The sequence below is a fragment of the Notolepis coatsorum genome (assembly GCF_963971535.1).
Source record: "Notolepis coatsorum genome assembly, chromosome: 11".
Classification (NCBI taxonomy): Eukaryota; Metazoa; Chordata; class Actinopteri; order Aulopiformes; family Paralepididae; genus Notolepis; species Notolepis coatsorum.
In genome coordinates this window covers 38,893,765-38,907,766 of record NC_140175.1, presented here as the reverse complement: position 1 = coordinate 38,907,766, position 14,002 = coordinate 38,893,765, and the positions used below count along the sequence as shown (strand labels likewise).

Below are 14,002 nucleotides of genomic sequence, written 5' to 3'. Positions count from 1 at the left end.
ATCGGTGCATCACTAGCTTATACTGAAACTGACTACATGATAAAGAAGACATCTTACCTCCTCCACGTCCCCTCCCTCTACCTCCTCCTCCTCTTCCTCCTCCTCTCTCTCCATCAGAGTCTCCGGCGTCATCCATCTTGTACTTCTTCTTCCACTCCTCATAGCTGATACATAACGTCAAGGAGGAGGTGCTCAACAATGCAGTAACAACCAAGTAAACATTTTAGTATTCGTAGTAGAGAAATACAGCTATACAAACAAAATGCTATACCAATAACAGTAGTGAGTGACATATTGTTTGTTAAGTATACTGGAATAACAGTGTCTGGTGGCTCAGTGTGAGTGGAACTGGAATAACAGTGTCTGGTGGCTCAGTGTGAGAGGAACTGGAATAGCAGTGTCTGGTGGCTCAGTGTGAGTGGAACTGGAATAGCAGTGTCTGGTGGCTCAGTGTGAGTGGAACTGGAATAACAGTGTCTGGTGGCTCAGTGTGAGTGGAACTGGAATAGCAGTGTCTGGTGGCTCAGTGTGAGTGGAACTGGAATAACAGTGTCTGGTGGCTCAGTGTGAGTGGAACTGGAATAGCAGTGTCTGGTGGCTCAGTGTGAGTGGAACTGGAATAACAGTGTCTGGTGGTTCAGTGTGAGTGGAACTGGAATAGCAGTGTCTGGTGGCTCAGTGTGAGAGGAACTGTAATAGCAGTGTCTGGTGGCTCAGTGTGAGTGGAACTGGAATAACAGTGTCTGGTGGCTCAGTGTGAGTGGAACTGGAATACCAGTGTCTGGTGGCTCAGTGTGAGTGGAACTGGAATAACAGTGTCTGGTGGCTCAGTGTGAGAGGAACTGGAATAGCAGTGTCTGGTGGCTCAGTGTGAGTGGAACTGGAATAACAGTGTCTGGTGGCTCAGTGTGAGTGGAACTGGAATAACAGTGTTTGGTGGCTCAGTGTGAGTGGAACTGGAATACCAGTGTCTGGTGGCTCAGTATGAGTGGAACTGGAATAACAGTGTCTGGTGGCTCAGTGTGAGTGGAACTGGAATAGCAGTGTCTGGTGGCTCAGTGTGAGTGGAACTGGAATAACAGTGTCTGGTGGCTCAGTGTGATTGGAAGGATACAAGTTCTTCCTCTTCTTGCTGCTGACCACCAGACCGGTCTCTGTTCTGATTGTCTTCTTCTGGTCCTCCTTTCCAAAGTCTTTGACGAAACGCTTCTTCTTACGATCCCTGCGGATTTGACACAGAGATGTTAGGTGATGAAGTGGTAGTGTGTGTGTGTGTGTGTGTGTGTGTGTGTGTGTGTGTGTGTGTGTGTGTGAGAGAGAGAGATCTAAAGTAATATCTTCTCAAAGAATTCAAGGACTGTCTATTATGAATGGCCATGTTTGAAGCAAATAATTCTATATATAATTTGAAGCCATTCAAAATTGTCTATCTATCCCACAATGGCTTGCAATGGCAAAGCGTCTTGCATCCTCTTTGGCTGTTAGCTAGCATTATTACATGGCGTTTTAACATTCGCCGAAATGCTTGATTGTGATTGGTCAATAGCGCTCGGCAGAGGTCCGTTATTACTCGATAACGGACCTCTGCCGAGCAATAATGACCGCTGTTCGCTGCTGGAGCAATCAAGCCCACTGACACACACTGCATCAGTGCAATCAGACACACCTAAAATGAATTAGGTATATTGTTAGTAAGTTAGCCATGTAATAAGCGGGATAATGTATAGCCTATACTCGGTCATTGTCGCAAAATAATTGACCTTCACTACGTTTAGAACACCTCTGCGAGGCGCCTCGGTATTCTAAACTTCGTGTCGGTCAATTATTTTGCGACAATGACCTCGTAGCTATACATTATCCCTTACTTAGCGCTAAGATTTGCTACCAAACATTGGAGCTGCCTTGAAAAAGAGGATGTGTAAAATGTTTTTCATTGTGGGGTGGATTAACTAGCATAATTCTAATGAAATGGAAGCATTGTGAGTATGTAAACGTGTACCCGCTTACCATCTCATCATGTGTTTGTGCTGGTCGAGTCGTTTTCCTTCATCTCCCATCATGTCCAGGACGGCTGTGGAGGCCTGCTGTTCAAACGTGTTGCCCTCTCCTCCCAGACTCAACCTAAAACATGACAGATCACATGACATTATATACAGATTATTAAATGCAGAGTCACCAGATTCTGCTATGTCTGGGATGGGACGTTAGCCTGGTGGTTCCAGAGAGAGCCGTTACAGGTTTGACTCCGCCCTGTGGTGACTGCTTGTGTATTTCTAATGTTTGTTAACATTAGAACCCCCCCTTGCACGTCAACCCCTCTGGTAAAACATCATGTACAGTATGAGTTGCTCTGGGCGGGGGAATGTGGTCTCAAACTCAAAATACCCATTTGACTGCTATCCAATCAGGAGTGATTATTAGTGGATATTCATCTCATTCCATTATTGGTTCATACAACGAAATCAGCCGAGAGGTCATTCAAACTACTGTAGCTGCACCACTGGTAGCAAACTATGGGCGGGATCCACAAAGAATGGATTGCACGGTGCTAATTGCACCCTTACTTACAATTCATTATGAATTGAAAATGGGGGACCCTGATGTAAACAAGATGAACGTTTTTCTCTGCTCTGCATCCCCTTAAGACATTCATCCGTACATTTCCGTTTTGAATATGAGTATAGTTTTGGTGATTCTTAGTAATCCCAGGAAAAGACGCAATTAATAGCGTTTTAGTGAAATCCACTAAACACGTTGTCATTTTTCGCCTGATTATCTAATCATCCTGAAATCAACGCTAGATTATAGTTATTATCCTTCCTCATCCAAGAATGAAATGAGCCCTGGAACGTGGCGCTCGCCCCCCCCCCCCCCCCCCCCCCACCGCAGCCAATCACGGGAGAAAAAAATATCAGATCAACGCAAGATTGGATATAGAGTCCTTACCTGGTCTGTGATGTAATGCACAAAAAGAAATTCAATTATCTGATCGCCATTTGAAGTACTGGGCACGGATGTCCGTGCCACGTTCTCCAGCTTTGCATATGGAGGAGGGGGGGGGGGGGGGGGGGGGGGCAGCCTCGCAGATGTATCGTTGTAACAGGTTACCTCGACAGAGTATTTAAACCCCGCCCGCACGGCTCAGCTCGGCCCAGATAACAAACCACAGTGTTTCTAATGTAGTGCAGTTGCTGCCACAATGCGTTAGGGGGCGGTATTGATCGTCTGCAATCGCAGACACACTCAGAACAGTATGCATGAGGTGCCTCGATGAATTATGAATGGCAATAGCGAATAAAAGAAATAACGAGTTAAACACGTATATATACGTGATTGGCCGTCAAGCGCTGGCTCCCAATCACATATATATACGTGGATGGCCCCAGATGTGTTAACAATTGTGTGTATTGAGCCGTACTGTATTGTACCCATTCTGCAATCTGTTAATAACATTTTCATTCAATCAATCACCGCGCAGGTGATTGATTGAATGAAAATTTGATTAAGGAGAGGGGGTGTTCGCCTCCTTTTTTGCACTCTTCTCCCTGATTTGTGATTTGTAATAGCTTTTGGCAATCTGAAGTACTCCAAATGCTTTTCCTGGTCCGACCGATCAGTACAGCCAAAAACACTGCAATAATTGACCATTTTGAGCAACAATGACCAGGAACAGTTGCTAGTTCACTTGGATATGTTCAGTATCTCCCAAATGGGTGACCTCCAGTTTGATGACGCGCCGTGAAAACACTCTATTGGGATGTTAGATCCTAATATGAAAAACTGATTTGCCTTACTTTGCTGCTATATTTTTATGCTTGTTTTATATGTTTTTTATGTCATTTTAAAACTGAGTTGCCTTACCTTGCTGCTATCTTTTTTAAGCTTGTTTTATATGTCATTTTATGCCATAGAATCAAACCATAAACAAAGTGGCCTATTGGGATGCTAAATCCTAATGTGAAAAATTGTGATGTCTGCACTTTATGTGCTCATTTTGTGCCTGTCTTCTTTCTGCTGTAAAGCACTTTGAGCTGCAATTCTTGTATGAAAGTTGCTATACAAATAAAGTTTATTATTATTATTTGTGACGTGAAATAAATATCGGCCCGGTACCGGGCCCATCGGGCTTAAGAGGTATAGCAGTGTTCTCAGTTCTGAAACAGAACATGTACCCTGGGTGCTCTCCGTGTCATCTTAATCAATTCACCATCTATGGAACTTCAGACCGAATACCTGAAGATCTCACAAATTTCAGTTTTAGCACTCGTTTTCAGATTTGGGAGAGAGTTGTTCATGTTCACTAATATTTTTGGACTATCTTAGATCATAGGAATAAAGTATGAATTTAAACCCAGGGATTTGTGTAGGACAGGGTTCCGTCTCTTTACCCTCTCTCAGAGTTAAAGTCTTTGGGTCTGTCTGTGGGGGATGTAATATTCTTACCCTCTCTCAGAGTTAAAGTCTTTGGGTCTGTGGGGGATGTAATATTCCTCGTCTCTGCCCGTCAGTTTGCTCTTCTTGTTTTTTGACCTCTCCCCCTCACCGTCCTCCTGCGGTTTTCTCCTCTTGCCGCCGACCACCTCAGAGAACACCCCCTGGTGGAGAAAACAAACATTAGAAATACACAAGCAGGGGCGGCCAGGTAGTGCAGCGGACTAAGCGTCTGTCTACCACCGCAGAGACACTGGTATCGAATCCGGCTGTCAGCAGTACCTCCGGCTTGGTCGGTTGTCCATACTGACACAATTGGCAGTGTCAGCGGGTGGGAAGTCTGTGGGGTGTATCCTGGTCGTTGTAAACAGCGACTCCTACAGGTTGGTCAGGGAGGGAACTGGGAGAGGTAGTGTGATTCTCCCATGCGTTACACCTCCCCAGTGAGAGTCCTCGCTGTCAGGTGAAAAGAGGCGGCTGGCTGTCTCCACATGTGATAGACTTCAGCGCTCCCTACATTTACATTTACATTTAGTCATTTAGCTGACGCTTTTATCCAAAGCGACTTACAAGTTCTGTACGACAAGCCATCAGGAAGGGCACAACTCTATCAGCTGAGCAACAATGTTCATCAAAGTGTTGAGTGCTACAGTGTAGATTAGTTTATTAGGACAAGTGCATGACAGTACGGTTAGTTAGGGTTAGATATTTTTTTCTTTTTTAATTCAGATAATGGTTGAAGAAGTGCGTCTTTAGTCGACGGCGAAAGATTGGACGTGTTTCGGCTGTCCTAACTGGGGTGGGTAGTTCATTCCACCATTGTGGGGCAAGGACTGAGAATAGGCGACTTCTCTTTGATGACCCTCCCGGAGCTTGGATAGGAGTAGGTCTGAGGCGGCCAGAAGATGCAGAGCGTAGGGGTCTTGAGGGTGTGTAGTTAGAGACCATTGACCGGAGGTAGGCGGGAGCGGTTCCCTTTGCCGCACGGTATGCTAGGTCGAGGGCCTTGAAGCGGATTCGTGCAGCAATGGGGAGCCAGTGCAGGTCCCTAGGAAGTGGGGTGACATGGGCCGACTTCGGTAGGTTTGAGATCAGGCGGGCCGCTGCGTTCTGAATGAGTTGCAGAGGCTTAGTGGCAGTGGCCGCGAGGCCAGCGAGCAGTGCGTTGCAGTAGTCGAGGCGGGAGATGACTGTTGATTGGACGAGGAGTTGGGTGGCTTCTTTTGTCAGGAAGGGGCGGATCCTTCTGACGTTGCTCAGGAGGAATCGGCAGGTTCTGGTTGTCGCTGCGATGTCAGCAGAGAAGTTCAACTGGTCGTCGATAACAACACCAAGGTTCTTGGCGGTCGGGACGCGGTCACAGCTGCATTCTCGACTGTGATGGAAAGGTCGGTCAGGGGGTAGGATTTGGCCGGCAGGTGGAGCAATTCTGTTTAGCTTAGGTTCAGTTTGAGGTGGTTGGTCGTCATCCAGGCGGAGATGTCGGACAGACAGGCCGAGATCCGCTCAGAGATGTGGATATCTGAGGGAGGGAAGGAGAGGAAGAGTTGAGTATCGTCGGCATAACAATGGTAGGAGAAGCCATGAGACGTGATAATGTTACCCAGTGATTTAGTGTAGAGGGAGAAGAGAAGGGGTCCTAAAACCGAGCCCTGGGGGACACCCGTCCGCAGGGGGCGGGTGGCCGACAGGGTCCCTCTCCATGACACTTGGTAGGAGTCATTGAGGTATGATGTCAGCCATGTCAGCGCTAGACCGGCAAGTGGGGGGCAAATGCGCGCAACGACCAGGAAGGGGAGGGGGGAATTGGCATAACGACTAAAATTGGGATGGGAGAAAAAATACAGAAAATAGGAGGTCAAAGTCACGGCAATTTGCGAGCGGCTAGCGGCTCGGGCTGCATTTTTCGCCGAACATATAAATTACCGTTCGAAAGATCAACTTGTTGCCGTTCGAACGCCACCTCACTCGACCAAAATCCGTGCCTCAGTTCGCGAGTGTCTTTTTACGTCCCGCGCGTCAGATGACCACCCGGACTCCCGACGCTCCAGAACTGCCAATCATCCGCTGATGGTGAAAATTATTGATTCGTCAGCGTTGTAGCCAATGAGCGTACTTTTTTCTTTTCTTTTTCCCCTCCTTTTTCCTCAGATTTTCTCCCATCCCAATGTTAGTCGTTATGCCAATTCCCAATCCCCTTCCTGGTCGCTGCGCACTTACCCCCCACAGTCGGTCTGGGAGAGTGGAGGCTACCACGTGCTTCCTCCGACACACGTCTAGCCAATCAACCGCTTCTTTTCACCTGGCAGCGCGGACTCTCACTGAGAGGGTGTAACGTGTGGAAGGATCACACTACCCCCCTTAGATCCTATCCGCGCTGAGCAGGCGCCCCGACCAAACTGTAGGAGTCGCTGTTTACAACGACCCGGACCCACCCCGCCAGCTTTCCCACCCTCTAATACTGCCAATTGTATTAGTGTGAACGGCCAGCCAAGCTGGTGACACGCCGGGAGCTGGATTCGAACAGGCGAATCCAGCTTCTCCGGAGTTGGTGACGAACGCAATCTCCGCTACGCCACCTGACCGCCCCTTGAGCGTACCTTTCCAACGATACCCCACGTGTGGGGGGGGGGGGGGGTGCGAATAAGGGATCTAGGTGAAAGTTGACGAGCGAAAACCAGAAGTGAATCACACTTCAGAATGAACAGCCGTGGGGCGGCTAGGTGGTGCAGTGGGCAAGGCGCTCACCACCAATGCAGGAGACGCTGGGTTCGAGCCCAGCTCTCCGCATTGCTATCAGCTTGGCTGGTCGTTCATACTAATACAATTGGCAGTATTAGGGGGTGGGAAGCTGATGGGTGGGGATCGGACGTTGTGGACAGCGACTCCTACAGGTCGGTTGGTGCGCCTGCGTAGCAGAATCAGGAAGCGACGGGGGCGGCGTGCCCTCCAAGCGCAGACCCCCGACGCTGAGAGATCGCGCTGTGCAGGTGAAAAGATGCAACTGCTGCTTCCTCGAGTACCGGAGGAGACACGTGATGTAAGGCTTAGTCCACATTGCAGCCGGCTTGTGGGAGGCATGGCCTAACAGCGTTAGAGACAGGGGAGGGTAGAATTGGACGATACGAAATTGGGATGGGAGAAAAATAGAAAATGGGAGAAAAAGTAGATAAAAAAAAAATAATGAACGGCCGTGGATGAAAAAATCTCGTCGGTTATAAGTCTCTCAAAGACCCATTTCTGAACGGATCTTTATCAAATTTGGACCTGTACTACATAAGACTTCAGGCTATGGAACAGCTGTGTTTTCCAGCTTATACCTATATTTTTTTTATATATATTTCTTTTTATATCGCAAATGCTATAGAAAAATGTGAGTACACAAGAGCTGTCACGATTCATCAACGAATACATTTAGGCTATTTGCATATTCATGATCGACGCGTCATATTGTTGTTACTTGTATGGCTTTTGCAGTGGAAATGGCAGACGTTCAAAGTCATAACATGCGCAACGTATAATCTAACTAGTGCCCAATGAATCACGTTCGAAATATAAATAACTTCTCTTAAACCACTATTCGTGATTCCTCCTAGAGCCAGGACTCGACAGTGCGCATTTTGCTTGCATTTGATAACTTCCGTGTTTCAAGTCAACTCCAGCTGGAAGGGAGGGGCTGAGCGCTGAGCCCACTGCCCCCACCTTACATTTTAGAAGCTATGACATCTAGCTCTTCAGCCCTGCGTCCTACAGCCTGTGACAACTCCTTTGTGAGTCGTGCTGTTTCTATGTAAACTCTGCGAGCAACGGGTCCAATAAATGAGTCTAACTTGCTTTACATCCTCGCCATACCTGTATGCCCACACGTCGCGGTAAAAAACCTTAACCAACGTTAGCTGCTAAGTTAGAAAGAGTTCCAATAGTGAGGAAAGGGGGGTGAGGGTGAGGGGGGATGAGCCCGTCTCTCTCCCTCTCTCTCTGTACGTCCAATGATTTGAAGTAGCGTTACACTATAAAAACAAACTGGATAGTTGATAATAATAAATATTTCACTTCATTAGCAAAAATATTGTAAAATCATTAAGTCTGCTATAAGCTATTCCCCCTCTCTCTCGTGTGTGTGTGTGTGTCTGTGTGTGTGTGTGTATACATTTACTATAGTGAAAGAAATCTGTGGTGGTTTTCAATGTATGTGATGTATAGATTGGCCACATCATCATTAGCTTCGGCTAACACGAGGAGGGCTCTGGCTAACGACCAGGCCTGACCACTATTGGACCGAATAGCAGAAGGACGATAGCAAGGACGATACAATTTGATAACATCTGATTATGAGGTTCTGTTTATTTAATAAACAACGCTCTTCCAAGAAAGGTATCATGCTGTCAAAGTGTCGAATTCTTACGAAGGTGGAGAATACTTATGCTGCGGATTGCACTAACGGGGAATGATAAGGTTTATCAGCCAGTATGATGAGATGTCGGAGAGATAAAATTACACAACGCAGAGGGAGTGGATGGAGAGATGATAACACAAGAAGACGTGATACTGGCCGATTGATCAGAATCTAACAGTTGGTGCGCGTTTGGACCAGGATTTGCACAGAGATAAGAACAACGGAAACAGACTTTTCAATGCGGTGACGAGTGAACAACAGCCATCATGGACTCGAGCCAAGCCGGCAAACGAGGCTAGCCAACCATGGGAGAGAGTCAAGTCAAGTCAAGTCAAGTCAAGTCAAGTCAAGAGTATCAACGTTAGCTCCCGGAACGGTAGCTAGTTAGCCAGCACCATCCAGGTATCAACGTTAGCTCCCGAAACAGTAGCTAGTTAGCCAGCACCATCCAGGTATCAACGTTAGCTCCCGGAACGGTAGCTAGTTAGCCCGCACCATCCAGGTATCAACGTCATCTCCCGGAACGGTAGCTAGTTAGTTAGCACCATCCAGGTATCAACGTTAGCTCCTGGAACGGTAGCTAGTTAGTTAGCACCATCCAGGTATCAACGTTAGCTCCCGGAACGGTAGCTAGTTAGTTAGCACCATCCAGGTATCAACGTTAGCTCCCGGAACGGTAGCTAGTTAGCCTGCACCATCCAGGTATCAACGTTAGCTCCCGGAACGGTAGCTAGTTAGTTAACACCATCCAGGTATCAACGTTAGCTCCCGGAACGGTAGCTAGTTAGTTAGCACCAACCCGGTATCAACGTTAGCTCCCGGAACGGTAGCTAGTTAGCCCGCACCATCCAGGTATCAACGTTAGCTCCCGGAACGGTAGCTAGTTAGCCTGCACCATCCAGGTATCAACGTTAGCTCCCAGAACGAAAGCCACGTAACCCTCTGCTGGCGCGTGCTGTGCTCTACAATCAACTCAGTGTCAGTGTAATAGCAGTCTGTGACGTCACGGTATTGAGAATCATACCGGCAGGATCTCGAAATACCCTGGTATACCGTAATACCGTGTTACCGCCCAAGCCTACACAGCGCTCATCCGATTAGTCGCTTCTTGCTGTCGTCACACCTAAACCACGGCCGTAGCTGCCAGTAGTTCCTCAAAGGACGCTGATTGGTCTGTGGTTCAGGCACGAGTGCATAACTTGAAGCCCGCAAAGATGGATTCTCACGTGATCTTGTGAAGCCGGCTGCTTTGTTAGTTGCTAGTTTGTTTTGCCAGCACGATGTTACCCGCTGTTCCAGAGCCTGTTCTCACCTGCAGATCCTCCTCCGATTCGCTGTCCTCCTGGCCTGCGGTGTGTGTGGAGGTGACGGTCGGGGGGATGAAGGCCAGATGCAGCCTGCTCTCCGCCGCCAGCTCCGCCTTGTGTCGGTTGAACTTGTCCACCAGCCGCTTGTCCCTGGAGCGCTTGGCTCGCATCACCCCGCTGGCTGACGTCTTGCTGCTGGAATTGATCTCAAAGATGGTCTGGGAGAGAGGGAATACAATGTAGGTATGGATTATTATAGTGTTAGAGGAAGATTCCTACATGCTGAGATAACTGTCAATTATAAAGGGGAGGTGAGAGGAGGGAAAGAGTGCACTTCAACAATAAATACCTTAAATAGAGTGCTTAGCCAAAAATAGCTTATTCATAGTAGCACTCGAAGAAGAGTAACACATCTCACAAATAAATGATGGATTACTTACATTAATGTGTGGGAGTAGTCCCATATAACTAAAATGGAAACAAAAATACATTTAACAAAACTGACCGCTTTAGACTTGTAGACCTTGATGGCGTCCACTATGTGAAGACGTTCCAGCTCCATTTTCTCCAGTCCCGAGCCTGAGACAAACACAACACACAGTTTAATAACTGCCCCAGAGACAAACACAACACATAGTTTAATAACTGCCCCAGAGACAAACACAACACACACAGTTTAATAACTGACCCTGATACAAACACCACATCGTTTAATAACTGACCCTGAGACAAACACAACACACATAGTTTAATAACCGACCTTGAGACAAACACAACACACATAGTTTAATAACTGACCCTGAAACAACAGGGGTTCTCAATGTTTTGAGAACTGAGGGCCAATTTACGGACTCAACATGGGATTGAGGGCCATCCAAGAAGAAATGGAACACATCACCCAACATACATGACCCGCAAGATGCCTGGTTGCCATGCAACCAGTAGCCTAGCAAGCTTTCAACAAGCTCCTAGCTTGACAGCTTAACCCAGGGGAACAGTTTTACCCTTGTTAAAAGCAAAGTACTGTGTGATGTTGGCTTAAAACTATATTGGAAGTTGGAACCAGACCAACGCATGCATTTACACCATAACAACTCATCGCAGGCCACCATTGGCCCATGGGCCACACTTTGAAAATGCCTGGTTTAGAAGAATCTAAGACCCAATACTATGACAAACACCCAGAGACAAAGAAACATACGTATATGCGACTAATGATAACTCCTTCTCTTGAGAATCATCTGCATCACATTCTCACAGCACACAGTGGTTAGTCACTCACTACACTTCACAATATAGCTACTAGGGGTGGGGGGGGGGAAATCGATACGTAGTAGTATCGCGATACTTTGCGTGGCGATACTGTATCGATACAGGGACGCCAAGTATCGATATTTAATTATTCATAAAAAATAAAAGATTTTTCTTTTTTTGTATAACGAAGTTGCATTGTTCATTTTAATACCTGTAATAGTACAGTAGTCCACACACACACACATGTGCATTCAGTTAAGTTGGAATATGACTAATACAAACAGTTCAGTTTGTCAGGTACATGCAACACAGATTACAGTGTTTACATACGCCGGTGCAGATACAAGGCGGCTGGGTGGCGCAGCGGACATTGCGCTCATCACCAACGCAAGAGACACCGGGTTCGCCTCCAGCTTGGGCCGGCCGTCATACTAACTCAATTGGCAGAGTTAGCGGGTGGAAGTCGATGGGTGGTAATCTGGACGTAGTGGACAGCGACTCCTACAGGTCAGTTGGGGACGCCTGCACAGCAGAGACAGGAAATGGCAGGGGTAGTGTGAGCCTCCCACACGTTACACCTCGCCAATGAGAGTCCGCACTGGCAGGTGAAAAGATGTGACAGGCTGCCTCCTCGTGTACAGGAGGGGACACGTGATGCAAGGCTTCTATCCTCCCTACAATCGGCCAGTGGGGGGCATATGCGAGCAACGTTCAAGACAGGGGAGGGAAGGATTGGCACAGTGGAATTGGGATGGGAGAAAAATAGAAAAATGGGAGAAAAAGTGGATAAAAAAAAAAGCCGGTGCAGATACCCATATTTAGAGAGCAGGGCGGCAGATGGCTACTATAATAAAAAAAAAAAAAAAAACATTCCTTTTTTTGGTAGATCTGCACTCTACTTATTATTTTAAATGAACAAAAGTATCACGTATAAATGGATTGAAAATAAAAATCTATAATTTTTTGTAATCAATTGACACGAGGGGGAGCATTAATTCATCTGTCTATCACCACTGATTCATCGGTCTATCACCACTGATTAATCTGTCTATCACCACTGATTCATCTGTCTATCACCACTGATTCATCTGTCTATCACCACTGATTAATCTGTCTATCACCACTGATTAATCGGTCTATCACCACTGATGAATCTGTATATCACCACTGATTAATCTGTCTATCACCACTGTATGCCATGTTGGACATAGTACTGAAAGTTAATATACAGATTGATATGTATAATCTACTGTCCACTGCACTGGTTGCATTGTCACCATTGTTACCATTAGGGCTGCAACGATTAGTCGACATAATCGACGACGTCGATTATTAAAAAAATCGTTGACGAGGAATTGTTGCGTCGGGGGGAAAAAAAATTCTTCCTTTTTTTTGCACTACCTATCTTTGTGAAAGTGGCTTCTCAGCTCTGGTCCAGCCAGCTGAAGACTTCTTAGCTTAACATAACAGACCGACAGTAAGTTTGGGGGAACTAATGGGATAACTGGGGATGTTGTTTGGTCCTGACAAGAGTCTCAAAGCAACTCTGAGGTCATGCTCAATGTCCAATCTGTTCCTCTGCTCTGTCTTCAGCTGGACCAGAGCTGAGAAGCCACTTTCACAAAGATAGGTAGTGCAAAAAATATATATAATATAATATATATATTTTTTTTTAATAATTGTTTTTCGATTAGTCGACTAATCGAAAAAATAATCGACAGATTAGTAACTACCAAAATAGTCATTAGTTGCAGCCCTAGTTACCATCATCATCACTAGCACTACTATCACCACCATCATCACTAGCACTACTATCATCATCACTATCACTACTATCACCATCACCCATCATCATCATCACCATCACTACTATCAGTATCAACACCACCACCACCCATCATCATCACTATCACTTACCATCATCATCATCACTACTATCACCACCACCATCACCATCACTATTACCACCACCATCATCATCACTACCATCTCCATCACTACTATCAACACCACCACCACCAATCATCATCATCACCACCACCACCACCATCATCATCATCATCACCACCACCACCACCATCATCACTGTGTAGTGAACTGTTCCGGACCTACCCAGTAGAGGGTGGACAGCCATGCTGGACAGCTCTGTGTTCTTGACCCGTTTGAAGGACTCTGGCGAGGGGCTGGGCCGGGACTTCAGGTACTGCATGTAGGCGTTCTCCGAGATATGATGCAGGTTCTGCAGGTCCGTGGAGTTGCTATGACCCACATTCAGCTGAGCGCCCTCATCATCCAGGATACACTGAGGGACACGGCCAAACACACCATCTGCATCTGGAGAGAGGAGAGGAGAGAGAAGAGAGAAGAAGAGGGGAGAGGAGAGAGAAGAAGAGGGGAGAGGAGAGAGATGAGAGAGAAGAGAGGAGAGGGGAGAGGAGGAAAAGAGAGTGAGAGACAGAGATAGAGCAAGAGAGGGTGAGTGAGTGAGTGAGTGAGTGAGTGAGTGAGTGAGTGATGAGTGAGTGAGTGAGTGAGTGAGTGAGTGAGTGAGTGAGTAAAACAGAGAGGGTAAGGGTGAAAGAGAGAGTTGTAAAAACCTACAGGAAGTCAATGA

At 46.8% G+C, this 14,002-nt stretch overlaps 1 protein-coding gene across 1 annotated transcript in view; it reads right to left on the bottom strand.

Moving 5' to 3' along the window:
- The window catches only part of ddx54 (DEAD (Asp-Glu-Ala-Asp) box polypeptide 54), a 30,430-nt gene that overhangs the window by 3,713 nt on the left and 12,715 nt on the right, over positions 1 to 14,002 (bottom strand). The window contains exons 13-19 of the mRNA XM_084324723.1: positions 13,501 to 13,722; positions 10,640 to 10,713; positions 10,140 to 10,352; positions 4,444 to 4,595; positions 2,008 to 2,121; positions 1,115 to 1,222; positions 58 to 164 (exon numbers count right to left, since the gene is read on the bottom strand). Coding sequence (XP_084180849.1) covers positions 58 to 164; positions 1,115 to 1,222; positions 2,008 to 2,121; positions 4,444 to 4,595; positions 10,140 to 10,352; positions 10,640 to 10,713; positions 13,501 to 13,722 — 990 coding nt within the window. The remainder of the gene's footprint in view (positions 1 to 57; positions 165 to 1,114; positions 1,223 to 2,007; positions 2,122 to 4,443; positions 4,596 to 10,139; positions 10,353 to 10,639; positions 10,714 to 13,500; positions 13,723 to 14,002) is intronic.